The sequence below is a fragment of the Scomber japonicus genome, chromosome 23 (assembly GCF_027409825.1).
Source record: "Scomber japonicus isolate fScoJap1 chromosome 23, fScoJap1.pri, whole genome shotgun sequence".
Taxonomy (NCBI): Eukaryota; Metazoa; Chordata; class Actinopteri; order Scombriformes; family Scombridae; genus Scomber; species Scomber japonicus.
Genome location: NC_070600.1, coordinates 21,667,989 through 21,695,113, shown reverse-complemented (window position 1 = coordinate 21,695,113; position 27,125 = coordinate 21,667,989). Strand labels below are relative to the sequence as shown.

General features: G+C 40.6%; 1 protein-coding gene across 1 annotated transcript in view; it reads right to left on the bottom strand.

Moving 5' to 3' along the window:
- The window catches only part of usp6nl (USP6 N-terminal like), a 69,496-nt gene extending 42,896 nt beyond the window's left edge, over positions 1–26,600 (bottom strand). Inside the window, 1 exon segment of the mRNA XM_053344049.1 lies at positions 26,474–26,600. Coding sequence (XP_053200024.1) covers positions 26,474–26,543 — 70 coding nt within the window. The 5' untranslated portion in view covers positions 26,544–26,600.
- Between the last annotated feature and the right edge of the window lie 525 nt (positions 26,601–27,125).

The following is a 27,125-nucleotide window of genomic DNA, read 5'->3' as shown; positions in this document are numbered from 1 at the left end:
TAAATAAAATACTACTACTACTACTACTAATAATAATAATATTAAATGTAAATGTAAAATGTTGTAATTTCTTGTTAATTCCTTGTTTTTTTATTCTCAAATGACAAAAAAAGTCAAATGCAAAATAAATATATAATAAAATAATAATAAATAAAATAAATATATTTATTTAAATTCTCAAATTGCCAAAAATTAAATAAATAACTAAACAAAAAATAAAATAATAATAAAAAATAATAAGGACATGTAAGATAAAAATAAATAAATAAACTAATATATTATTATTATTATTAATAATAAAAATGATAATTGTTTTTATTTTTATTCTTAAATGACAAAAAAAAGTTAATCAAACACAAGCTGAGATAAATTTACAGTGGACGTCGGCGATTATACGATTTATGCGATAACATACGATCCAATAAAAACTTAATTCTTTGCATCGATGTCACACAACCTGAATAAAACGTTTCTAACTCTGCAGGCGACCGTTACTCTGAAATTCCAGGTGACAGGAAGTAACCATCGGAGGTTGGTTTGTGTTGGTTCCTCATTATAAACGCTGTTAAACGCTCCGGCTGACATAATCACAACCTTTCTCACTTCCTCTGCTCTCCCAAAGCTCTCCCAAAGCTCTCCTTCTCCTTCGCTGTAATTAGCTTCCTTTTGTTCTTTATGTTCAAGAGTCGTCACTTATTACACACACACACACACGCACGCACACACACACACCTCCGACCGGTTCATGTGTTATTATTATAATGATAATAAAAACAGTAATAATAGCGGAGAGGTTGATTGGAGAACAACTAATTTCCCGTCTTTTGTTGTTGTTGCACAGCAGCTGACACACACACACACACACACACACACACACACACACACACACACACACACACACACACACACACACACACACACACACACACACACACACACACACTGCAATAAATACACACAATACAATTAAATATGAAAAAGCTGCAAAATGCATTGAACACAGCAGAAATGAGATAAAAAACTACATTAAGAAATTCAGTCAGGGTAAGTTTTATACTTGATTTTTTTGTTTTTATGTATTTGTATTATTATTTTTTCTGTATTTGTGATGATTTTCTGTTTATTTGTGGTGCATTTTTATATATTTGGTTGTGTTTTCTCTATTTTTGTGGTATGTTTTTGATTATTAGGTTGTGTTTTCTGTTTATTTGGTTGCATTTTCTGTCTTTGGCAGCAAGTTTTTCATATATTTGGTTGTGTTTTCTGTTTATTTGTGGTGCATTTTTATCATTTAGTTGTTTTTTCTGTTTTTTTGTGGTGTGTTTTCATATATTTGGTTGTGTTTTATGATTTTGCAACAAGTTTTTCATATATTTGGTTGTGTTTTCTTCTTATTTGTGGTTCCTTTTTTTATTTATCTGGTTGTGTTTCCTGACTTTTTTTAAAGTTTTTCCCATATCTGGATGTGTTTTCTGTTTTTTTGCAGTGAGTTTCTGTCGTTAGGTTTGAACTCTCACATGAAACTCTGTTCTGCTGTACTGAAAGTTTTCCTCTTGATTGCACAGAGACCGCAATACACTGTACACATATACTTCTTTACAGTATTTTGCATTATCACCTGTATAAAAACACACTGAAACACACCACTGTCTTCAACATTAAACCTGATATAAGTCAACCTGAGACTCCTACTTCTATTAAATTAACACAGACAAAGCTGCAACACGCGGCTGAGCTGTTGACTCACACAGACCGAATAATAATAATAATGATGATGTCACCAACTTCACAACAAACAGACGCTTCCCAGCAGCTCTCCATTATGTGCTATTATACTCACAACACAACAGTCATCTACCTCAAACGTCTGTAAACGTGACTCGACCTCGAGAAGACAACCCATAATCAGAGACTCTGAGACTAAGACTGCTTTATAGACAAATCATTCACTTCCACAGACACCTTTTCATTCATCCTTCATCCAAACTGCTTTATTCATGAGACTGTTTTAATGTTGAGAAGCAGAATTAAGTAGGAAATAATACAATCCAAGTGTTGTTTTACAGGTTGACAACATGAGAAATTAAAAAAAATTTTAAAAAATTGTCTTAAAAGCAGCATCAGGTTTGTTAAAATGTATTTTAGTTGGTTTTATATCATCTGAAATGACATCTACACCATTTATTTTAACCAAAAGTAAGACTGAATGCTCCTGAAAATGTCAAATGGTGTAACCACAAATGATAAATCTTAAATATCTTATCACCTACAGTGTATTTAAGTGGACTTATACTAATAATGACTGTAAATGTTTCCTGGTCTCCATGGTTACCCAGATTACATGTAATATTTAGAACAATAGTATTCCATTAGCTTTATTTAATATAAAAGTTATAATGTAAGATCATGCCACACTAGTTGATATGGTGTTAGGTAGGAAGGAAGGAAGGAAGGAAGGAAGGAAGGAAGGAAGGATGTAAGATCATGCCAAACTAGTTGATATGGTGTTTTATTGACTATTTACTGTTTTTAAACAAGTTGAATTATTTGGTGCAAAGTTTTTATGGTTACACCACTTAGACATTTTTACCATAATCCTTTAATATATTCTCCTTCCTTCCTTCCTTCCTTCATTCCTTCCTTCCTTCCTTCATTCTGTCATTCCTTCCTTCCTTTCAAAGTTTTTATGGTTACACCACTTAGACATTTTTGCTATAATCCTCTAATATATTCTCCTTCCTTCCTTCCTTCCAACGTTTTTATGGTTACACCACTTAGACATTTTTACCATAATCCTTTAATATATTCTCCTTCCTTCCTTCCTTCCTTCCTTCATTCTGTCATTCCTTCCTTCCTTTCAAAGTTTTTATGGTTACACCACTTAGACATTTTTGCTATAATCCTCTAATATATTCTCCTTCCTTCCTTCTTTCCTTCCTTCTTTCCTTCCTTCCAAAGTTTTTTATGGTTACACCACTTAGACATTTTTGCTATAATCCTTTAACATATTCTCCTTCCTTCCTTCCTTCCTTCCTTCCGTCATTCCTTCCAAAGTTTTTATGGTTACACCACTTAGACATTTTTGCTATAATCCTCTAATATATTCTCCTTCCTTCCTTCTTTCCTTCCTTCCTTCCAAAGTTTTTATGGTTACACCACTTAGACATTTTTACCATAATCCTTTAATATATTCTCCTTCCTTCCTTCCTTCCTTCCTTCATTCTGTCATTCCTTCCTTCCTTTCAAAGTTTTTATGGTTACACCACTTAGACATTTTTGCTATAATCCTCTAATATATTCTCCTTCCTTCCTTCTTTCCTTCCTTCCTTCCTTCCTTCCTTCTGTCATTCCTTCCTTCCTTCCAAAGTTTTTATGGTTACACCACTTAGACATTTTTGCTATAATCCTTTAACATATTCTCCTTCCTTCCTTCCATCCAAAGTTTTTATGGTTACACCACTTAGACATTTTACATACTCCTCTAATATATTCTCTCTAAATGGATTAAAAGCAGAAATTTGATGCTGGGTCCACAAAAAAAGAATGTGTGAAGTTATTCATACGTTTATTTTCACATTTTAACCCTTTAAATTTGACTCAAAGTTAACTCAACACTCAAAACTCAGGCTAAACTTAACTTCTCCACTCTTCTCTATTTAAGTACGACGCTGAAGCCAACGATGTCACCCGGTTTAATAATAAGCTGCACACACACTTCTTCACAGCAACACTATTATCTGCCTGCTGATGATAGCAAACGCTATGTGGAGGCAGAGTGCGACACATCTGCAGCGACATCATCGCTCATCAGAGGTTGTCAAGGTGACGTCATCGCTGTACAGGCTTCGTTGATGACATCAGCATGTTAGTATGTTAACGTAACCGTGTTAAAATAACATGCTTAAGATAGTATTTGAATATTAATCTCAAGGGGAAAAGTTTAATTATTAGTTCTTTTAAAGGCGGCAGATGGAAAAATGAGGTTTATGTAAATGGAAACTGATCTATTAACAGCTGCCTAAATTTAATATCAGCTGTTTTATGTCATGATATTTCACATATTTTGAGTAAATAAACAATAATTGACTCTTTATATATAACAGGGAACTCTCACATCCTTTTAATTATGACTGTTTTAAATCCTTACTTTCATTTTCAGATTGCTATTCACTAAAATTAATTTGCACTTTTTATTCTTGTCTTTTAAGGTAAAGAATATTTAATTTTCTTATGTATGGAAGAACATAATTAACATGACAATAAAGGAAATCTTGAATCTTTAAATCTTGAAATGAAAACTAATACAACAGTCGAACCCCAAAATCTCCTGAAGCTAATTATTCTTACTATAATTTAATATTTTCTTTATTAATTGATGAGTTGTTTTGTCTGTGAAAAGTCAGAAAATGGAGAAAAATGTCAATCACTGTCTCCCAAAGATCCTCTAATGTCGCATTTTGTCTTCTTGACCAAAGAAACCATAAAATATTCACATTTGAGAAGCAGGAATCAGAGAGTTTGGACTTTTTTTTCGATTAAGTTAATAGTTGGCAGCTTATCATTGCAGCTCTAAAGTCAAAACACGTCAGATTATTTAGTATTTTATGCTGCTGAGAAGTTTCTGAGGAGCAATCACAGCTGCAGCTAACGACTCTTCCTATAATCAATTACTTTATCTTTATTTATAAATTAGTTGTTTTGTCTGTGAAAAGTCAGAAAATAGTGAAACATGTCAATCAATGTCTCCCAAACTTCCTCTAATGCCCCAAAATAAATATTCAGTTCACGATCAAAAACGACCAAAGAAACCACAAAATATTCACATTTAAGAAACTAGAAAAGCAGAATTTGACTCCAAACAATGAATCTATATTTATATTATGACATTACTGAATATAATCAGAAGGTATTTGGTGCTGCTCCTCAAATTAAACACATTAAAATAGCCTGGGCTCGACCTTATTTTAGTTCTGACCATCATTACCAGCTGCACTTTAGACACAAATAACTTCTAACAAACAAAATAAAAACTCATAACTGGAATCAACTCTTTTAAAAAGCTTCCTGTCAAATATGTTTGATCTTATCAGAGCTTCAGCTGAACTGTCAGAATCATCTTTTCCCTCTTGTACCTCTCTTTAATCCGTCCACTGGATCCTCCAAGCGTGTCAGAGCCTTAGTCCGCATCGGTCACACTTTAACTGGGTCCAAAAAACTCCAAATACAACAAACAAGAAACTTTATCTAGCTCATCCCATCACTGTCAACGAGCCGCAGCTGCTGCTGCTGCTGCACGCGAGCAGAAAAAAAAAAGAGGAGAGGAAATACGAGCGAGAGAGGCAAAGAAAGAGAGAAGTGAGATCAGAGACGGTGCTGCTGGTTCGTCCACAATGCTGCCGTTTGTTTCTGTCTGTCTGACTGACTGACTGACGCCGGATTACTGGGGGGGGGGGGGGGTGAGAGAGTGAGAGAGTGAGAGAGAGAGAGAGAGAGAGAGAGAGAGAGAGAGAGAGAGAGAGAGAGAGAGAGAGAGAGAGAGAGAGAGAGAGAGAGAGAGGGGAAAGTCAGTCCCACTTCAGGGGAAAGTCAGTCCCACTCACAACATTCCCCCACCCAAACACAACAACACGACAACAAGTAGAGCCATTCAACACATCAGAGACAAGGAGAGAGAGAGAAAGAGAGAGAAAGGGGGGGGGGGGGGCAACAGAGAGAGAGGGAGAGAAGGGGGGGGGACAGAGAAGGAGAGAGAGAGAGAGAGAGAGAGAGCAACAGAGAGAGAGAGAGAGAGCAACAGCGCGAGAGAGAGAGCGAGAGAGAGAGAGAGAGAGCAACAGAGAGAGAGAGAGAGAGAGAGAGAGAGAGAGAGAGAGAGAGAGAGAGAGCAACAGCGCGAGAGAGAGAGCGAGAGAGAGAGAGAGAGAGCAACAGAGAGAGAGAGAGAGAGAGAGAGAGAGAGAGAGAGAGACACAGAGAGAGAGACACAGAGACAGAGACAGAGACAGAGAGAGAATCACTGTTTTCCATCAAACTGACCCGACGAAATGTCACAAAAAGAAAATGTGACTTATCTGATGAGTTACGGGTCAAAACTCTTAAAAAAAAAAAAGTACTGAGATGATCACAGCCAAATAAATGTCACAAAATGAAGCAGTTATATCATTTCCAAATTTTCTTTTTCTTTTTCTTCTAGACCCCCCCCCCCTTTTCCCTAAGTAAAGCTGTTGCTGTTGGGAAACTGATGACAGCTTGATGATTAACAGTTTCCATTAAAACTTCATTATAAAAATGGACGTGATGCTACCAGGCCGCGTAGGAGAGGAAGAGGAGGAGGAAGAGGAGGAAGAAGAGGAGGAGGGTGGGGTTGAAAATGAGCAACAGGCTGAAGGAAAAGAAAGACAGAAGAGTCTCTCTCTCTCTTTTTCTCTATCATCTTGGGTTTTATCTCTTTGCTGCATCGCTACAGGAAATATCTGTGATGGTGAAGGAGAGAGAAGTGCTGTTATCACTTTTAAAGCTCTAGGGTCACTGAGAGGAGGAGGAGGAGGAGGAGGAGGAGGAGGAGGAGGAGGAAGAGGAGGGAAAGGAGGAGGAGGAAGAGGAGAGGGAGGAGGAGGAAGAAGAGGAGGAGGACCAAAGTGCTGTTGTCACTTTTAATACTCCAGGGTCACTGAGAGGAGGAGGAGGAGGAGGAGGAAGAGGGGGAAGAGAGGGAGGGGGAGGTGGAGTAGGAGGAAGAGAAGGAGGAGGAGGAAGAGGAGGAGGACCGAAGTGCTGTTATCACTTTTAAAGCTCCAGGGTCACTGAGAGGAGGAGGAGGAGGAAGAGGAGGAGGAGGAGGAAGAGGAAGAGGAGGAGGACCAAAGTGCTGTTATCACTTTTAAAGCTCCAGGGTCACTGAGAGAAGAGGAGAAGGAGGAGGATGAGGAGGAGGAGGATGAGGAAAAGGAGGAGGAGGAATAGGGGGAAGAGAGGGAGGGGGAGGAGGAGTAGGAGGAAGAGAAGGAGGAGGACCAAAGTGCTGTTATCACTTTTAAAGCTCTAGGGTCACTGAGGAGAGGAGGAGGAGGAGGAGGAGGAGGAGGAGGAGGAGGAGGAGGAGGAAGAGGAGTGGGAGGAGAAGGAGAAGGAGGAGGAAGAGGAGGACCAAAGTGCTGTTATCACTTTTAAAGCTCTAGGGTCACTGAGAGGAGGAGGAGGAGGAGGAAGAGGGGGAGGAAGGAGAGGAGGGGGAGGAGGAGGGAAAGGAGGAGGACCAAGAAGAGGAGGAGGAAGAGCAGTGGAAGGAGGAAGAGGAGGAGGAAAAGGAGGAGGATGAGGAGGAGAAGGAAGAGGAGGAGGAGGATTTATTGAGAATTTAGTGTTTTTAAGCAAGTTGAATTATTTGGTACAAAGTTGCTATGGTTACCATAATCCTCTAATATATTCTCTCTAAATGGATTAAAAGCAGAAATTTGATGCTGAGTCCACAAAATAAAATCATTCATACATTTATTTTCACATTTTAACCCTTTAAGGTATTTTCTGTAGTCTGAAGTTTGTCAAACAGCATTATTAAAACTATATTGGTTTAATAGCTGAGTGACATCCTGGAATTCAGTGAAACTAACCAAGTAAACTAAGAAGAGGATGAGAGGGCGCCTTTTCTTTTCTTTTTCTTTTTTTTTAAAGCTTTGTCTGAAGGGAAACCCTCCGAAAATCCCCACTCTAGTCATCAGTGAACAATGAATGAATGAATGAATGAATGAATGAATGAATAGTCACTGTATCTCCGAGTTGTTTCCCCCCCCCCGAGGCTTAAAGCTATTTCCACAACCATGACTAAAATATGTCCAATAATTTAAATAATAAATTAAAAATAGAATAATTTAAATTTCTATCAGCAGTAATTTGCCTGATTTTCTTTCTGTCTTTTCCTCTTCGTCTCTTTTTTTTACATCCTCTCTTTTTAAATTTTTTGGCACCTCTTGACTCCCGTATCTGGTTTCCAGCCTCAGTTTCTGTATCTGAGCTCTGAGCTGTATAACGGAGGTGAGTGGGAAGAGTATCTTAACACTGAGAGGCAAAACTAAAACTACCCATGATGAATAACAAAAAAAATAAACAAACCAAAACTGATCTTTGACCTGAAATGTTTCTGAATAACAGAAACCAAAAAAAAAAAAAAAAAAGGATTGCAGGGACACAAAGAGACGGAAAATTAGACACATCATCTCCTTAAATTGCAGTTTTCTGCATGTTTAAAATTAAAAAAAGACTCCAGGATTAATTAGTATCACATTAGTCCAAATATGAGATAACTTTAGTGTTTAAAAAGTAAGATTCCTTCTGTCTGTTTTGACTGTTCCTTCCTTCCTTCCTTCTTTCCTTTCCTTTCCTTTCCTTCCTTCCTCCCTTCCCTCCTTCCTTCTGTCCTTATTTCCTTTCCTTCCTCCCTTCCTTCTGTCCTTCCCTCCTTCCTTCATTCCTTCTTTCCTTCATTCTGTCCTTCTTTCCTTCCCTCCTTCCTTCTTTCCTTCCTCCTTCTATCCATGCCTCCTTCCTTCATTCCTTCCTTCTGTCATTCCTTTTCTCCTTCCTTCCTTCTGTCCTTCTTTCTTTCCCTCCTTCCTTCCTTCTGTCCTTCCCTCCTTCCTTCTGTCCTTCTTTCCTTCCCTCCTTCCTTCCTCCTTCTATCCTTCTTTCCTTCCTCCTTCTATCCTTCCTTCTGTCCTTCCCTCCTTCCTTTCTTCCTTCTGTCCTTCCTTCTTTCCTTCCCTCCTTCCTTCATTCATTCCTTCTGTCCTTCTTTCCTTTCCTTCCTCCCTTCCTTCTGTCCTTCCCTCCTTCCTTCTGTCCTTCCTCCCTTCCTTCTGTCCTTCCTCCCTTCCTTCTGTCCTTCCTTCCCTCCTTCCTCCCTCTCCGTCCTTCTTCCTCTCTCCTTTCCTTCTTTCTTCCTCCCTTCCTCCCTCCTTTCCTTCCTTGACTCGAGGACAACAGGAGGGTTAATTATGAGTCAGTATATAATGTCTCTGCTCTTGTGGAAGTGGAAAATTGTCTCCCTGACGTTTTAACAGCAGAAACAGAAGAATTATTAGAAGATTTGAGAGCTGAAGAAAAAAAAAAAAAAAAGAAAAGCTCACAGCGAGAGAAAATCTTTCCAACTGCTTCCAAGAACTTGATTAAAGAGGACGAAGAAGAAGCAGCTTCGAGCACATTTCCAGACTCTATATTTATATTCTGGAGCTCTACTGGAATATCTTTGCATGATTTATAGTTTAAAAAATGGCTCATTTATTTTGTATTGGCTCTTTATTCGGCTCCTCAGTTCAGCCTCTGTCTGTAAAAGGCCGTTTTTAGCTTCCGTCCTCCTCCTGATGAACATCACAGTAGCAGGAATTCATTTTTTAAAATATATTTCCTTTCCTTTTTATTTCCTGAATCAACATTAACTTTTAAATAAAGTGTTCAGCCCTGAGTTTTGACTTGCAGGTGGGGCAATATTTACAGCTTTTTGGCCAAAAACATCATTCCTTCCTTCCTCCCTTCCTTCCATCATTCCTTCTTTCCATCCTTCCTTCCTCCCTTCCTTCTTTCCTTCCTTCCTTCCTTCCTCCCTTCCATCCTTCCGTCTTTCCTTCCTTACTCCTTTCCTTCTTTTGTCCTTCCTTCCTCCTTTCCTTCCACAATTCCTTCCTTCTTTCCATCCATCCGTCTTTCCTTCCTTCCTTCCTTACTCCTTTCCTTCTTTTGTCCTTCCTTCCTCCTTTCCTTCCACAATTCCTTCCTTCTTTCCACCCATCGGTCTTTCCTTCCTTCCTCCTTACGTTCTCCCTTCCATCATTCCTTCACTCCCTCCTTCCTTCCTTCCTTCCTCCCTTCCTCCTTTCCTTCTTTTGTCCTTCCTTCCTCCTTTCCTTCCACAATTCCTTCCTTCTTTCCATCCATCCGTCTTTCCTTCCTTCCTACTTACGTTCTCCCTTCCATCATTCCTTCATTCCCTCCTTCCTTCCTTCCTTCCTTCCTTCCTCCCTTCCGTCTTTCCTTCCTTACTCCTTTCCTTCTTTTGTCCTTCCTTCCTCCTTTCTTTCCATCCATCTGTCTTTCCTTCCTTCCTCCTTACGTTCTCCCTTCCATCATTCCTTCACTCCCTCCTTCCTTGCTTCCTTCCATCCTTGACTCGAGGACTACAGGAGGGTTATAACTTCTTTGTTTCCTTTATGTGAGAATATAAAATACGTATAATTGCAGAAGTTCACAGAAAGTATAAAATCTTTGTTCCTCATTGGGTTAAAAGGTGAGACTCTGAACTCACTTCCTTATTCCTTATTTCCTCTCTCACACACTCACACACACACACACACACACACACACACACACACACACTCTAATAACATCATGTTGTTTATTAACGCTAGATTGACTTCTGTGCTGATTTGAAGCTTTTGGAGAAATCCAGCCGAGTCGACCTAATTAGCCGTCATCGTCTCACGCTGACGGTGGAAACCTTTAATTTGCTTCCTCGATTGTTTACAGGAAAGAGGAAAGAGGAAGTGAAAAGCCTGTTATGATTATAGTAGGAGGAAGAGAGATTTGTTACTTTTACATTACAACCAGAGCTAGAATAGATAAGAGAGTGATTAGCACATTAATGCAAATAAACGTAGCTTTTAAAGGTTCAGTGCAGAGTTTTTTTTTGCTGAGATGTAACAGATCCGTCTTTAGGACCAAACATCCAAACACACGCTGGTGCCAACATCATGACCGTCACCAGTTTGTCATTAACAAGACAGGACAAGTTAGAGCGGGAGGGCGGGTTAAATAAAGCCAAAACAACACACACACACACACACACACACACACACACACACACACACACACACACACACACACACACACACACACACACACACACAGAGCCTGAGACCAGAGCTCAGAGATTGTGACTGGAAGAAGAAGGAGAGCTTTACTTTGATCCTAACTTCATTAATCGAGCTTTTAGTTCATGTTTTATACTTTTTTATTCTATTTTTTTATTTCCTGATTGTTTTCCTCTTCATAATCCACACATCTATTTTTTTATGTCTGGTTTTCACTTCATCACATTCCCTCTTTAGTTGTTTTATTATTTTTATTTATATTCACATACACATTTCCGGTTTTACCCACTTTATTATTTTATTTTATTTTTCATATTGCATTAATGTTTTATTTTCTATGTTATCTAGGTATTCTGAATTTTACATTATTTATTTTTTTATTTTCATTTTTATTACCATGTATAATAATAATCTGGCTTCTTTTATTTCATGTTTTAGTTCTTTTATTATTTTATTTATTTATTATATTTTATTAATCTTTTTATTTTCTATTTTATCTAGGTATTTTAATTTTTTAATTTATTTTAATTCATTTTTACCATGTATAATAATAATCTGGCTTCTTTTATTTCATGTTTTAGTTCTTTTATTATTTTATTTATTTATTATATTTTATTAATCTTTTTATTTTCTATTTTATCTAGGTATTTTAATTTTTTAATTTATTTTAATTCATTTTTACCATGTATAATAATAATCTGGCTTCTTTTATTCCATGTTTTAGCCTGTTTTACTAGTTGGACTCTTCTTTTTTTTTTAAATTCTATTTTTTTATTGCTGATTGGTTTTCTATTTTTTAATGTCTGGTTTTATTTCATCGTATTTCCTCTTTAGTTGTTTTATTATTTTTATTTATATATATATATATATATATATATATATTTTTAATACCCCACCTCACGCTTCTGGTTTTACCTAATTTATTATTATATATTATTATTTTTTAATCATATTTTTATTAATCTTTTATTACCATATATTTTTTCTGGATATTCTTTTTTTTTTAAAACATTTTTATCCAACTTCTGGTGTTTCCTCACTGCTGATTGATGACAGTTATGCCATATTAATTGAATAATTTTAGTAGTATAGTTATTTCATTTGTAAAGACTTGTAAGACGTGTCCTGTTGTCTGACTGTGTTTTTGAAGCTCATACTGTACTGTGTAATCTGTGAATTGCAGTTTTTCTTCCCTACATTATTAATATTCATTAAAGCCTCGGGGGAGACTTGTAACCGCTTTGTAGAAAAGGATTGGGTTTCCAAATAAAGAAAAAAAAAGACCTAAGACTTTATTATCATACTATTAAAATTCAGTGTTTGAACTTGTTTCTTCCAATATAAATAAATAAAACCTCTGTACCTTTATTGGCTGTCAGTTATTATTTGTTTTACATGTTGTGATCATCTCTAATAAAATATCCTGCAGCATGATAACGACTCTAAACATGCAGCCGAGTCATTAGGAACCATCTTCATCAACCAGAAGAACAAAGAGAGTCCTCAGATGATCTCAACTTCATGGAGTCAGTCTGAGATTAACATGAAGAGACGCTGAAATGAACTAGAGAAGAAGAAGAAGAAGAAGAAGAAGAAGGAGGAGTGTGGAAACTTCTCTGAGATGGAGAAGAGATGGATTTAAGACAGAAGGAAGGAAGGAAGGAAGGAAGGAAGGAAGGAAGGAAGGAAGGAAGGAAGGAAGGAAGGAAGGACAGAGAGAAGAAAAGAGGGAAGGAAGGAAAGAAGGACAGGTGGAAGGAAGGAAGAAAGGGAGGTAGGAAAGAAAGAAGGAAGGATTGAAGGAATGCAGGAAGGAAGGAACCAAGGAAGGAAAGAAGGATGGGAGGGAGGGAGGGAGGGAGGAAGGAAGGAAGGACTGAAGGAACCAAGGAAGGAAAGAAGGATCGAAGGAAGAAAGGATGGGAGGGAGGAAAAAAGGAAGAAAGAAAGGAAGGAAGGAAGGAAGGAAGGAAGGAAAGGATGGATAGAAGGAAGGAAGGAAAGAAGGAAGGACAAATAGAAGGAAGGAAAGGAAGAAGGACAGAAGGAAGGAAGGAAAGAAGGAAGGACAAATAGAAGGAAGGAAAGGAAGAAGGACAGAAGGAAGGAAGGAAAGAAGGAAGGACAAATAGAAGTAAGGAGTGGATTTAAGTTGAGGTTTATTTTACTTTTAGAGGCTGAAACATTCACACAGCTCTGCATCTTCATCCAGAACAAAGAGGTAAGAGACTATTTCCTGCCTCTAAATGAACTAAAGAAACATTTCAGATAATTAAAAAGGTAACATATCGAGTCTATCCTCGAGTCTATCCTCGAGTCTATCCTCGTCTTAATAACAAAACCAGCCGTGCATTCATCTCTACAACTTCACAATCCTGTCTGAGCTTCTCCTAGAAAGGCTCAGTGATTCACTAAAGCAGCGGAAACAAGGAAAGAGGAACTAGAGAATTAGTTGGGGACTATTTTCTGCGGCGGATGAATACACGTTAGAATATCAGGCTTTTAACCCTTGTGTCGTCCTCCCGGGTCAAATTGACCCCATCTGTTTTGACTGTTCCTTCCTTCCTTCCGTCCGTCCTTCCTTCCTTCCTACTTTCCTTTCTTCTTTCTCCCTCCTCCCTCCTTTCCTTCCTTCTGTTCTTCTTTCCTTCTTTCCTTCCATCCTTCCTTCTGTCCTTCTTTCCTCCCTCTCACCTAACTTCCTTCCTTCCCTCCTCCCTCCCTCCCTCCTTTCCTTGTGTCGTCCTCCTGGGTCAAATTGACCCCATCTGTTTTTACTGTTCCTTCTTTCTTCCCTTCCTTCCTTCCTTCCTTCTATTCTTCTTTCCTTCCCTCCTTCCTTCCTTTTGTCCTTTTTTCCTCCCTCCTTCTCTTTCCTTCCTTCCCTCCCTCCCTCCTTCCTTCTTTCCTCCCTCCCTACCTCCTTTCCTTCCTCCCTCCCTCCCTCCCTCCCTCCCTCCTTTCCTTCCTTCTTCCCTTCCTTCTTCTTCTTCCTAACTTCCTTCCTTGACTCGAGGATGACAGGAGCGTTAATACACAGATAATACTTGTTTACAGGTTGAATTAATTTTTGGTTTTGGTGTTTTTTCATGTGATTTGTAAAATAAGAGTATTTCCTTTGTAGTAATAAGAAAGGAAAGAAAGGAATCACTCTTTCTCTGGAGCATTTCTTTGCAGACAGTCTTCAGATATAGCTGCTGTGTCCGTTCATAGCAAAGCTCACATTTTAAACACGTCGGCCTAAACTCCAATAATGATGTTTTATGTGCTGCGGAGAGTCGTTTAATACATAATTTAATAAGTCTAGGTGTGAAGAGGCGAGCGGGGATCGATACATTCAGCTCATTCTGACACGAGCGAGCGCTGGAAAAATAAATAAATAAATTAATATAGAAATATAAAAAAACCAAACCCCAGATGTTCAAATAAAAACAAGGCAGCTGGAGGGAAAAACAAACAAAACAAGCAGCATTTTTAAGACTAAAGTTTTGTTTCTGTTGTGCTACGATGGCCGACAGCGGTGTTATGAAGTGCGCTGCAGCTTTTTCTGCCCTTCAGGGAGGACAGAGAGGCAATTAGCTCGTCTGCTACAGACTGGAAGTCAGCAGGAGGCTTCAGCTCAACACCTGCTGCGTCCTGGACTCTGTGCCGGTCTCTCCTCACCTAAACCAGCATGAGCTTTTATTTGAAGCTCCTGTCCACACACACACACACACACACACACACACACACACACACACACACACACATATACAGTATATATATATTTAATGTAGATCAAGGGTGTCAAACTCATTCAAGAGCCACATGCAGCTAAATCTCATGTGGGTCAGACCATTAAAAAGAAGGAAGGAAGGAAGGAAGGAAGGAAGGACAGATGGAAGGAAGAAAGGGAGGTAGGAAAGAAAGAAGGTAGAAAGGATAGGAGGGAGGAAGGAAGGAAGGAAAAGAAAAAAGGAAGGATGGAAGGAAGGAAGGAAATAAGGACAAATGAAAGGAAGGAATGAAGGAAGGAACCAAGGAAGGATGGATGGATGGAAGGGAGGACAAATGGAAGGAGGCAATGAAGGAAGGATAGATGGAAGGAGGGAAGGAAGGAAGGAAGGAAAAGGGGAAGGATGGATGGACAGACAGAAGGAAGGAAATAAGGACAAATGGAAGGAAGGAAGGAATGAAAGTGGGCTGGATTAGACCCTTTGGTGGGCTGGTTTTGGCCCCTGGGCCTCATGTTTGACATCTCTGCTGTAGAACACGTCGTTGTTTGAAGCTTCTGGTGCAGTAATCGAATATGTAAGTGTCAAGTGTTAAAATGCCACAGGGGAGAGAGAGAGGGAGAGAGAGAGAGAGAGAGAGAGAGAGAGAGAGAGAGAGAGAGAGAGAGGGATAGATAGAGAGGTAGAGAGAGAGCGAGGCAGACAGAGAGAGAGGGAGAGAGAGGGAGAGAGAGGGAGAGAGAGAGAGAGAGAGAGAGAGAGAGAGAGAGAGAGAGAGAGAGAGAGAGAGAGAGAGAGGTAGAGAGGTAGAGAGGTAGAGAGAGACAGACAGAGAGAGAGGGATAGATATAGAGGTAGAGAGAGAGATAGATATCATGGCTGCTGAATAATGCAGTGAGATACTGAGCTGCTGCTGCTGCTGCTGACAAGGAGCAGTCTGCACTTTGGCAGCCGCACAGTCTCATATCAGAGTTGTTATAAATCCAAACTGCTCTCCTCCTTTCTCTTCTCTCTCTTTCTTTCTTTTTCTTACAGGCAGTGGATAAATGCTGCTGCAGAAAAAAAGACCTTGTTTCCACTAGACCTGTATATTACCTGCAGCTCCTTCTTAAACTTCAAATGTGCTTTCAGAATAAGATTTTATCAGCTTTAGTTAAATCTGTGTCTATACCAAATTTTGAACCACAGATCTGTTTAGAAAGCATCAATAGCTGATCAGACTGATCAATAAATGTGTGATTAAACCTTTATTAATGTCTCAGAGAGCAGAGAGAGTGTATTTTTTTGCTTTTACACCATGAAACATCTCCTATCACACAATATCATGTCCTATTTTACCTCAGACATGAAAATATAACATAGCAATAATGATTGAAATGTCTCTTTTTGGTAATTTTGAGTCTCTTTAGTCTCTCCATCTCAGAGTTGCCATGGTAACCAGATGACAACTGTCACTCAAACTAACTGCAGGTTGTCTTTAGTCATTTTTATGTCTCTTTTTTTTACATTTCTTTAGGTTTCTTTTGTCAATTTAAGTCTCTTTTAGTCATTTCTATGTCTCTATTTGGTGGTTAAATGTCATTTTATTTTGAAAGTGAAAATGAGCAGAGCTTTATGGAGCTGTGGGGTTTATTGTATAACCACATGTCAATAGATACAGAGATAATTTGACCCAATTCATACATTTTCCAATATGTGCATTTTGGGCCACTTTAGGAAACGTCATTAAATTTCAAAATAAAAGACATTTGGGGTGTTATTACAAAAAATGGGTCAAATTTGAACCCTAAACAGTATGAAATGGTTTAATCACCTATTTATTAATGAGTGTGATCAGGTATTGATGCTTTATAAATAGATCTAGACACTTTTAATGTAGAGTATGAACAGTATGTAAGAGTTAAAGCGAGACTGATCAGGGATTTTTGAGGCTGATGCTGCCCAGAATATAAAGTAAGCCTCCTTTCTTTTCTTTTTTTTGTGTTAACGATACATCAACAATAAAGTCGTATATTAACATTTTCTCCTGTCAGCCTCCTGGAAGCTGATGAAGTTCTTTTTCTCCGGCTCTTTTGAGTTTTTCTGTGACAGTAGTAATTGGCAGCTTGACAGAGCAATGCAATCCGTCTCTGTCTGCAGCGAAAAGACAAGAAGATGCTTTGAACTCGCTTTGAACTCGTCATCAATTTTACTTCCTCAGAAGCGGCAAACAAAAAAAAAAAAACATCTTACATTTTGGCAACATGGCTTCATTTTCAGACTGAGTTAAAATGAAGTTATTTTAGTAGTCGTATATTAATATAATGACTAAATATGAGCTCTAAAAAACTGATAAAAAAAAGCCCTAGTGAAACAAAGGTGGGACAGGAGGAAGGAAGGAAGGAAGGAAGGACCGAAGGAAGGAAGGACCGAAGGAAGAAAAGGAGGAAGGAGGTAGGAAAAGAGGAAGGAAGGAAGGAAGTCGAGGAGGAAGGAAGGACGGAAAGGAGTAAGGAGCGAGGAAAAGAGGAAGGAAGGAAGTAGAGGGAGGAAGGACAGGAAGAAGGAAGGAAAAGAGTAAGGAGGGAGGAAAAGAGGAAGGAAGGAAGTAGAGGAAGGGAGGGAGGGGGGGGAGGACGGGAGGAAGGAAGGAAGTGAGGAAAAGTATGGAAGGAGGAGGGAGCAAAGGAAGAGGGAAGGAGGGGAAGAATGAAGGAAAGGAAGGAAGGAAAAATGAAAGAAAGAGGGAGGAAGGGAAGAACAGTCTCTCTCTCTCTCTCTCTCTCTCTCTCTCTCTCTCTCTCTCTCTCTCTCTCTCTCTCTCTGATTTATAGCGTCTGCAGTAGAAATCATGCGTTGTTGGATGGGTTAGTTGAAATCCACATGTAATCCCTGGAATTCAGTCAATAAATAAATCTATACCTGAAACACAGATTTTGTTTGTCTCGCTTTGAAAAGAAATGAAAGAAAAAAAAAAGAACACGAAAGGTTGAAAGTATAACGAGGTCTAGTCTAGTGTGAATTGGACTTTAAATGAAAGCTGAGGTTGAGGTTTCGGGGCTCCTCCAGGCTGCTGGAGCTGAGCTGAAAGTCAATACGCTGACATGTTTTTCTTTTAACCAGCAGAAATATGAAGCATCTTGTCTTCTAGTGATGACCAGTGAGGTTACATAATAACTTAATTAATGAAACTGAAGGATGGAAGAAGGGAAGGAAGGAAGGAAAGAAAGAAGGGTGGAAGGAAGGAAGGAAGGAAGGAAAGAAGGGTGGAAGGAAAGAAGGAAGGAAAGAAAGAAGGAAAGAAGGGTGGAAGGAAGGAAAGAAAGAAAGAAGGAAAGAAGGGTGGAAGGAAAGAAGGAAGGAAGGATGGAAGGGAGGAAGAAGGAAGGAAAGGAGGAAGGGAGGAAGGGAGGAAGAAGGAAGGACAGAGGAAGAAAGGAAGGACAGAGGATAGAAGGAAGGGAGGAAGGAAAGGAAGGATGGAAAGAAAGACAGAAAGAAGGGTGGAGGAAGGAAGGAAGGAGGGAAGGAAGGAAGGAAAGAAGGGTGGAAGAAAAGAAGGAAGGAAGGAAGGGAGGATGGAAGGGAGGAAGAAGGAAGGAAAGGAGGAAGGAAGGAAGGAAGGATGGAAGGGAGGAAGAAGGAAGGACAGAGGAAGGAAGGAAGGACAGAGGAAAGAAGGAAGGGAGGAAGGAAAGGAAGGATGAAAGGAGGGAAGGAAGGAAGGAAGGAAGGAAAGAAAGAACTGCAACTTACAATTAATTTCATTATCAAGTCATCTGCTGATTATTTAGTTTGATCAACGGTCCAAAAACCCGAAAAAAAAAAATCAGATCACCATCATGTTTGACAAAGAAAAGTATTGAATCGTCACTATTGAGAAGCACATTTTTGGCATTTAAATGTGATGATCAGCATCGTTGCGTCTTGCTCATGATCTAATACCTAGTTGTGATTCAGCAGATTATCTTTTTTAACCTCTTAAAACACGCTGTTCCGTTTAAGGGACGGAAGTTGGGAGGTAGCAACAAGTTCTTCTGTATGTTTTAAACACCAACCCTTAAACATATATATTCATGCCGTACATTGTTAGAAAGCTTAGATTGTCCTGATTCATTCAAGACCCCTCACGAATTATATGGTTGCTCACAGCCGTAATAGTATTAGCGGTTAGCTCGGCTAGCCACTCAGCTAAAGTAAGCTAACAGCTATAATGCTACATACCTTCAAAGTCTTCCCTTTATCCACAACGATCATCTTATGACTCAGGACTTTTTGTACAGCTCGCCAAATATCCATTCTTGTGAAATATGAAATCCGTTTCCTTCTAACCGAAATATTTTCCTCAATATGTCCATGTATTTAGTCCAACACGTAATATAACACACGTCATTTTCTGACCTGCGCGTGCATCTCAGAGTACTAGTGACTAGATGTTTACGACCGTTAGCCTCTCCTGCTTCTGACGACAACACACACAACAGCCAATCAAAGTTTAGGATTAGGCAGCACGTGCCTCCAAAGCCAATGAGGACATGTGACCATATGTGACCGACGACAACGTGGGTTTGATCGACAGCTGTTCCAGCCAATGGAAATAGTCTGAGGTTTCCAACGGTGTATGACGTATGACGCTAAACTATCAGTTTGGCTGTCCATAAACAAACTACGCATTTGGCATTTTGTTACACGGTTGGTTCTTCTTCGACTTGACATCTTTATAGATAAATAAATATATAGATAAATAAATACATAGACAGCTACATATGGCAAAGAAATACACTGGTGCAGAGTTTCTTATGAACTGGAGTGATGAGGAGGCATTTTTTTGGTCTTTTCACTCCAAATTTGGACTGCATGAAGCCAAGACCTGAAAACTGTCTGACTTCCTGTCCAGCTCGATCTGCTCTATGGAGCCTGACGCTGAAAATAGACTCGACCCGGTGAGATCACAATCATTGATTAGTGGAATATTATAAACACACACAACCATTAATTGATTAAGAAAACAATCTGTGGATTCACTGATGATGAAAATAATTGTTTGTTTTTGTCCCCAGAGTAAATAAAACCCTGAAACATCTGCGTCTTTCTCTCTTTCTGCCAGGTATGTCATCACATCACTCGCTAGGTCTCACAGCTCCACCCTCATCATCATCATCATCATCCTCATCATCACAGGATTAGCGACATCTGCTCGCACCTTACACCTCGTCATCACACCTGAGTCAACGCAGCACTGAAGCGAGTGTGTGAATTTATGTATATGACGAGCCTGTGTGTGTGTGTGTGTGTGTGTGTGTGTGTGTTCTGTATCTGTCGGAGGCCATCTCTAAATCTGTCTGCATTGATCCGAGCCGAGAGAAGAGCCAAGGTGAATTCCTCTGCGGGGGCTCTGATGGACGGAGATAAAGATGGCAGCCAAATTGAAAGTGCGAATCATTCCCAGTCGGCAGTCGATAAAACATCTTAAGAAAGAAAAGAAAAAAAAATCTCTCCAATACTCTTCTGTTCTGTTTAAGTGTCTTTGCCTTTAGAGCTGATTACACACTCCACTCACCTACCTCGCGAGAACTTTCACACACTTGTCATCGAGGTCTAACACACACACACACACACACACACACACACACACACACACACACACACACACACACACACACACACACACACACATTCACAACAGTGTCTGAACAGCTGCAGCTAAGACTAAGTACAGTGTTTAATCAGAAGACTTAAACACTTTATTTTTAGCTCACTCCATGTTCAACATAAAGCTAATCCACTGTTTTAACTTCAATTAGCAACAATTGAAAGGGAACACATTTGACATCTGCATATAAGCCTCGTTTCCACACTGCAGGAACAACGGGGTAATTTTACAGGGCCAGGGCCGTTGGCGTGTGTCTCCATAGCAGGAACCGTCCCCGATGAACAATCTCCAGGAACTTTTACGGGGGCTAAGCAGCCACGAAAAACTCCTGGGTGGGGCTTGATGTTGACTCGGTGCTGATTGGGTAAACTAAAAGCGGCTTCCTTAGTGGAAATGGGGCTATAGTTGCAATACGCTGTGTTCCGGCTCTGTCCTCCGCCATCCGTCAACACCCACCCCCTCCGTCTGTGTTGCGGCTCTGCCTGGCTCTGGTGTATTTTATTTCGAAAACCGGACGTCCGGACATTTTTATTTTGTATTTGTGCTCGACTTCCTGTCCCGCACGATCTGCTCTGTGCTGAATTGCTACGTAGAAGTTCACGTATGTCCTCCAGAGTGACGGAGCCGTTCTGCAGCCGGTGGAAGTACACACACTGACTAGAATGGAAACGGATACGCTACCGTGCCGGACCGGCAAACACATCCGGTGGAATTTAGGGGTTAGACATGTTGGAGCTCCACGTAGTTACAGTGCATACCATATACCCGCAATGTGCTGTTATCCGGATATTTATCGTCATCGGGATACTTACTAAGTCCCTCGTTTTTTCACCTCCTTTAGCAACACCGTCACACTTGTTTGGCTTTTTAAAGAAACTTTAAACACTCATCAGCTGCAGTGACATTTTGCTAAAGGTACGTACAAAAAAAACAAAAAACGAGGTCATACACGTGAGACCAAAGACAAGATAAGACGAGCTAACAGCTAATTAATATGCACCAAGTGGACAGGAGTGTGAATAATTTAAAGTTACAGTGGATCACTCTCATTTTTCTGTCAATGTTTATAAAATCAGTCAATGACGGAGAACATTCGGTTAACACTTGTCCTCTAATCAGCAACCCATCAGATAGAGAACATGCTGGTAGATTAACAAAAGCATGAACACAAAGCTCAGTATGATGAGAGGTTAATTTGTTATTTTGCTCTAACATTAAACTACTTTAAAACACTGGAGACTAAATTACCAGCACGCTACCCCCCTCACCCCTCCCCAAAACTAAAATATAACATCTGCCTCCATCGATCATTACCCAGCAATGATTCAGGGAATTAAAAAAAAAAGAAAAAAGGAGTGATTTCTACCTAAAATACCGAGCTCCCAGTGGAACCCGAGCTGCAGAGCTTGCTCGCGAGGTTTAATTGGCCCTCCGTGAGCACACTAGTGGGGTTTAGTTGATGAATTAAAGCTGTTACTAAAGCCAGCTGGCAGGAGACGCATTGTGTGGCTGAATAAAAGCCTTGAAAAGTGAATCCTGCTCAGCTTTCTAGTGCAGGTGTGTAGAGTATGCTGTAATGGATGGTTTTATGCTGTTCTCCAAGCGAGTCAAGGAAGGAAGGGAGGAAGAAGGAAGGGAGGAAAGGAGAGGAAGAAAGGCATGAAGGACAGAGGAAGGGAGGAAGGAAAGGAAGGAAGGAAGAAGGAAGGAAAGATGGAAGGATGGGAGGAAGGATGGAAGGGAGGAAGAAGGAAGGAAAGATGGAAAGGAGGAAGGAAAGGAAGGAAGGAAAGATGGAAGGATGGGAGGAAGGATGGAAGGGAGGAAGAAGGAAGGAAAGATGGAAAGGAGGAAGGAAGGAAGAAGGAAGGAAAGATGGAAGGATGGAAGGGAGGAAGAAGGAAGGATGGAAGGGAGGAAGAAGGAAGGAAAACGAGGAAGGAAGGAAGGAAGGACAGAGGAAAGAAGGAAGGAAGGATGGAAGGAAGGAAAGATGGAAGGATGGACGGAAGGAAGAAAGAAGGAAGGAAGGAAGGACAGTGGAAAGGAGAAAGGAAGGAAAAAGGAAGGAAAGGAGGAAGGAAGGAAGGACAGAGGAAAGAAGGAAGCAAAGGAAGGAAGGAAGGAAGGAAGAGTCAATACTGCAGGTAACTTTTTCTGGCTCTTTTTATTTATTTATTGAATATAATTGTGTTGTATTTGTACATTTTTGGAGTATTTTAATCATTATTTGAGTTTTTCTTTGTAGTTACAGATGTGTTTTATATCATGTGTGGCTGTTTTGACTGTGGACGGTCCTCAGAAGTATCAATAAAGTTTATAACTATCTATTTTCTATGTTCACTAAAGTCGATTTAGGTAAAATAGAGTGCATGAAAAAGCAATTTTGGCCAGAACTGCAGAGCCAGAAGCTTCCTACGCAAGTGTCGGTACACACATGGCATTATGACAGAGTGGATGTATTTAAGCGGAAAATTACCATAAATTATCTTCATCTTCCTTATTACAACACAGTTTATGAGAAAACAGCAAGAAGCACCAATTTTACCTGCATCAACCGCTCATTAAATTTATGCAAATCACCTCTCTGGACGTACAGAGGCTCTTTCTTTTCTTTTTCTTTTTTTTTTTTTTTTAATATAATTTGAAAAAGCAGTGAAGCGAGAAAGTAAACAAGCTGATTTCTTCTTCTGGGGTTAAAAAACTTGTAATGGATGGTTTTATGCTGTTTTCCAAGCATTAACCCTCCTGAGTCAAGGAAGGAAGGAAGGATGGAAGGGTGGAAGGGAGGAAGGAAGGATGGAAAGGAGGAAGGAAGGGAGGAAGGGAGGAAGAAGGAAGGAAGGGATGAAGTATGGAGGAAGGAAAGGAAGGAAGAAGGGAGGAAAAATTGAAGGATGGAAGAAGGAAGGACAGAGGAAAGAAGGAAGGAAAGGAGGAAGAAAGGAAGGAAGGACAGAGGAAAGAAGGAAGGAAAGGAGGAAGGAAGGAAGGAAGGATGGAAGGGAGGAAGAAGGAAGGAATGGAGGAAGGAAGGGTGGAAGGAATGGAAGAAAGGAAGAAGGGAGGAAAGATTGAAGGATGGAAGAAGGAAGGACAGAGGAAAGAAGGAAGGAAAGGAGGAAGGAAGGAAGGAAGGAACGAAGGATGGAAGGGAGGAAGAAGGAATTTATTAATTTATATAAGCAAGAAAGTAAACAAGCTGATTTCTTCTTCTGGGGTTAAAAACTTGGAGCAACTTGTAGCTACGGCGATAAAAAATGGCGGACACAGATTGAGGCTATCGCGTATAGGCTGATCCAATCGGGAGACCGAATGAGAGGTCAAAGGTCACAGAGTGTTTCATTACCTTTGGGCACCATGCTTCATTATTCATTGCACACACCAGAAAAATGCAGCTGCAGGACACACACACAGTGACACACACACACACACACACAGCGAGAGACACACACACACACACACACACACACCTCCCAAAGCAACAGAGCTATTACAGTTGTGACTCGAGGGGAAAGTCCGTCCAATTCAGACAATCGCCACAGTAGAAGTTTAACCTTATCCACAATGACATTCACCACAACACTTTCTTATCTGCAGATTCATCGTCTTTAAATATGAGCTCTAACTGACTGCAGGGACTCAGCCTTTCAGAAAGCTTCCAGAAACACATACCTGAATCACAACAGTCAGATTTTAACACTGTCTAGTTGTTTTTACAGCTATATGCCTGCAAAACAAAGGAGGAAGCAAGGATGGAAGGGAGGAAGAAGGAAGGAAAGGAGGAAGGAAGGAAGGATGGAAGGGAGGAAGAAGGAAGGAAAGGAGGAAGGAAGGAAGGATGAAGGGAGGAAGGAAAGGAGGGAGGAAGGAAGGAAGGCAAGGAGGGAGGAAGAGAGGAAGGGAGGAAGAAGGAAGGAAGGAAGGAAGGAAGGAAAGGACGGAGGAATAAGGACGGAAGGGATGGAGGGAAAAGGAAGGAAGGGAGGGAGGAAGGGAGGGAGGAAGAAGGAATGAAAGGAGGGAGGAAGGGAGGAAGAAGGAAGGAAAGGAGGAAGGAAGGAAGGGAGGAAGAAGGAAGGAAAGGAGGAAGGAAGGGAGGAAGAAGGAAGGAAGGGAGGAAAGGAGAGTAGAGAAGGAAAGAAGGACAGAGGAAGGGAGGAAGAAGGAAGGAAAGGAGGAAGGAAGGGAGGAAGGAAGGAAGAAGGAAGGAAAGATGGAAGGAAGGAAGGATGGAAGGGAAAAAGAAGGGAGGAAAGGAGGAAGGAAGGAAGGAAGGAAGGAAGGAAGGAAGGAAGGCTGAATATAAAGCCAATTTTCACACCTTATATTTTTTTGCAGTCTGTAGTTCTTCATAAAAAAAACACCACAGAAGAAGAAGACAGACAGCTGTATCTATAGACTCATGTTACCTCCAAAGACCATTGAGGAGGAATCATCATTTACAACCGTGTCGAAAAACACTATCAGCAATACGAAACACATAAAATAATATTAGGTAAAAGAAAAGAAAAGGAAAATAAATACAATTAAGATATGGTGATGTTTTATCATTGTCCTCCTTTCTATCTGTTTTCTTCTTCTTTTCAGGATTTTGAGCCATAAGCTAAAAAATCTCTGCTCCATTTGTGCCACTTAAAGCAAATCTGCATGTGTTTGTTGTCTGCTCCTTTCTTTCTCTTTGCCTTCGTGCCAGTATGCAAATATGCAGCCTCTGAAATGTGTTCACATTCAGTCTGAAGACATCTTAACCCTCCTGTTGTCCTCGAGTCAAGGAAGGAAGGGAGGGTGGAAGGGAGGAAGAAGGGAGGAAGAAGGGAGGAAGGGAGGGAGGAAAGGAGGAAGGCTGGAAGAAAGGGAGGGAGGGAGGGAGGAAGGAAACGAGGAAGGAAGGAAAAAGGATGGAAGGAAGGATGGAAGGAAGGATGGAAGGGAGGAAAAAGGAAGGAAATGAGGAAGGAGGGAAGGGAAGGAAAGGAGGGAGGGAGGAAGGAAGGGAGGAAGGGAGGAGGGAAGGAAAGGGGGGAGGAAAAGAGGAAGGGAGGACAGAAGGACAGAGGAAATGAGGAAGGGAGGAAGGTTGGGGGGAGGAAAGAAAGAGAAGGAGGGAGGGAGGAAGGAAAGAAGGAAGGAAGGAAGGGAGGAAAGAAAGAAGGAAGGAAGGAAGGGAGGAAGGGAGGAAAGAAGGAACAGTCAAAACAGACGGGGTCAATTTGACCCGGGAGGACGACACAAACCCTCCATGCACCTGCAACCTTACTGAAATCACAGTAGCACCCATTTCACCCAACAGCTGGCCAGATGTGCAGATGTTTTTTATCCTTCATACAACAACTACAGCCGACTACAAAACCAGGAATGCCTTAAAAGCATGCAAGTCATTCCCATTTATAGGATTCATTACTTCCTTAAAGAGTGTGTGAACGAGTACCAACACATCGACACACACTAGCGAAGCCTTTAACTCTCCTATTGTCCTCTAGTCAAGGAAGGAAGGGAGGAAGAAGGAGGGAAAGGAGGAAGGAAGGAAGGAAGGAAAGGAAAGGAAGGGGGGAAAGAAAGAGACAAGGAGGGAGGGAGGGAGGAAGGAAGGAAAGAAAGAGGAAAGGGGCGGGGAGAGGAAGGAAAGGAGGAAGGTAGGAAGGATGGAAGGGAGGAAGGAATGAAGGAAGGGAAGAAAGGAAAGAAGGATGGGAGGAAAGGAAAAGGAGGAATGAAGGACGGAGGAAAGAAGGAAGGCAGGAAGGAAGGAAGGAAAGTAGGACGGAGGGAGGAAAAAAGGAAGGAGGGAGGGAGGGAGAAAGGACAGAGGAAAGTAGGAAGGAAGGAAAGAAGGACAGAGGAAAGAAGGAAGGAAAGAAGGAGCGAAGCCTTTAAGAGTAGAAAAACCTGCTTTGCTGTATCGATTGAACTGGAAAAGCTTCTAAATGCATAGTTTGGACCCTCGTGGGACATCGATACCTTCCACTTAAACCTGCAGAGTAACAAATGAGGACGATTCAGGTCAGTTCTCCAGTTGATTTTATAGTTTTTAGAAAGAGGAACCGGCCTATAACCAGATTTAATAAAAGCTTAAATCCTAGTGCAAACATTCATTCACACCAGACTCATAAGACATTCAACCACTCTCCAAAAAAAGCTTTCAAATCTCTTCAACTTTGCTTCATTATCATCGACATAGACACAAAAAGGAAGGATCTTAAGTGTCATTACATCACCGCTCACGTACACACACACACACACACACACACACACACACACACACACACCTCCGAATCTGGCGGCTGCCCTGCGTCTGGACGGAGACACCAGCTCCTTGACGATCTGTAGGACCTGCATGCTCACAGGGAGGCAGGAAGCAGAGGAGCGGCGGAGCAGAGGCGGTCCATCGTAACCCTCTCGCCCTCCGCAACCTCATCCCTTGCCTCTGCTGCTGCTGCTGCTGCTGCTGGTTCCACCTCCTCAGGATTCATCCCTTAAATCCACATCATGACTCCCCCAAGAAAAAAAAAAAGCTCTTGGTTATCTTTGGTGGTGGAAATGGAAAATCATCCCCCGATTTAAAAAAAAAAGAAGAAAAAGCAAAAAGGAGTCTCTCTTTCCTTTCTTCAAACTCTCCAGCAGTCAAATCTTAAGATACTCTTCGATGATTGCTCTCAGCGATGGGTTTCAAGCAAAAATGCACACACACACACTTACACACACACACACACACACACACACTCGCTATCTAGATAAATGCTTCACCTGCTTCCAAAAAAAAAGAAAAAGAAGAAAAGGGTGCCTCCAGTCCGCATGAAACAAGCCCATAAATCTCAACTCTCAACTCCTGGCAGCTGCTGAAAGTATCGGAGGATGTTTGCTGGCGGCGCCGACTCTCCGCAAACTGAATGTGTTCATCTCTCTCTCTCTTTCCCTCTC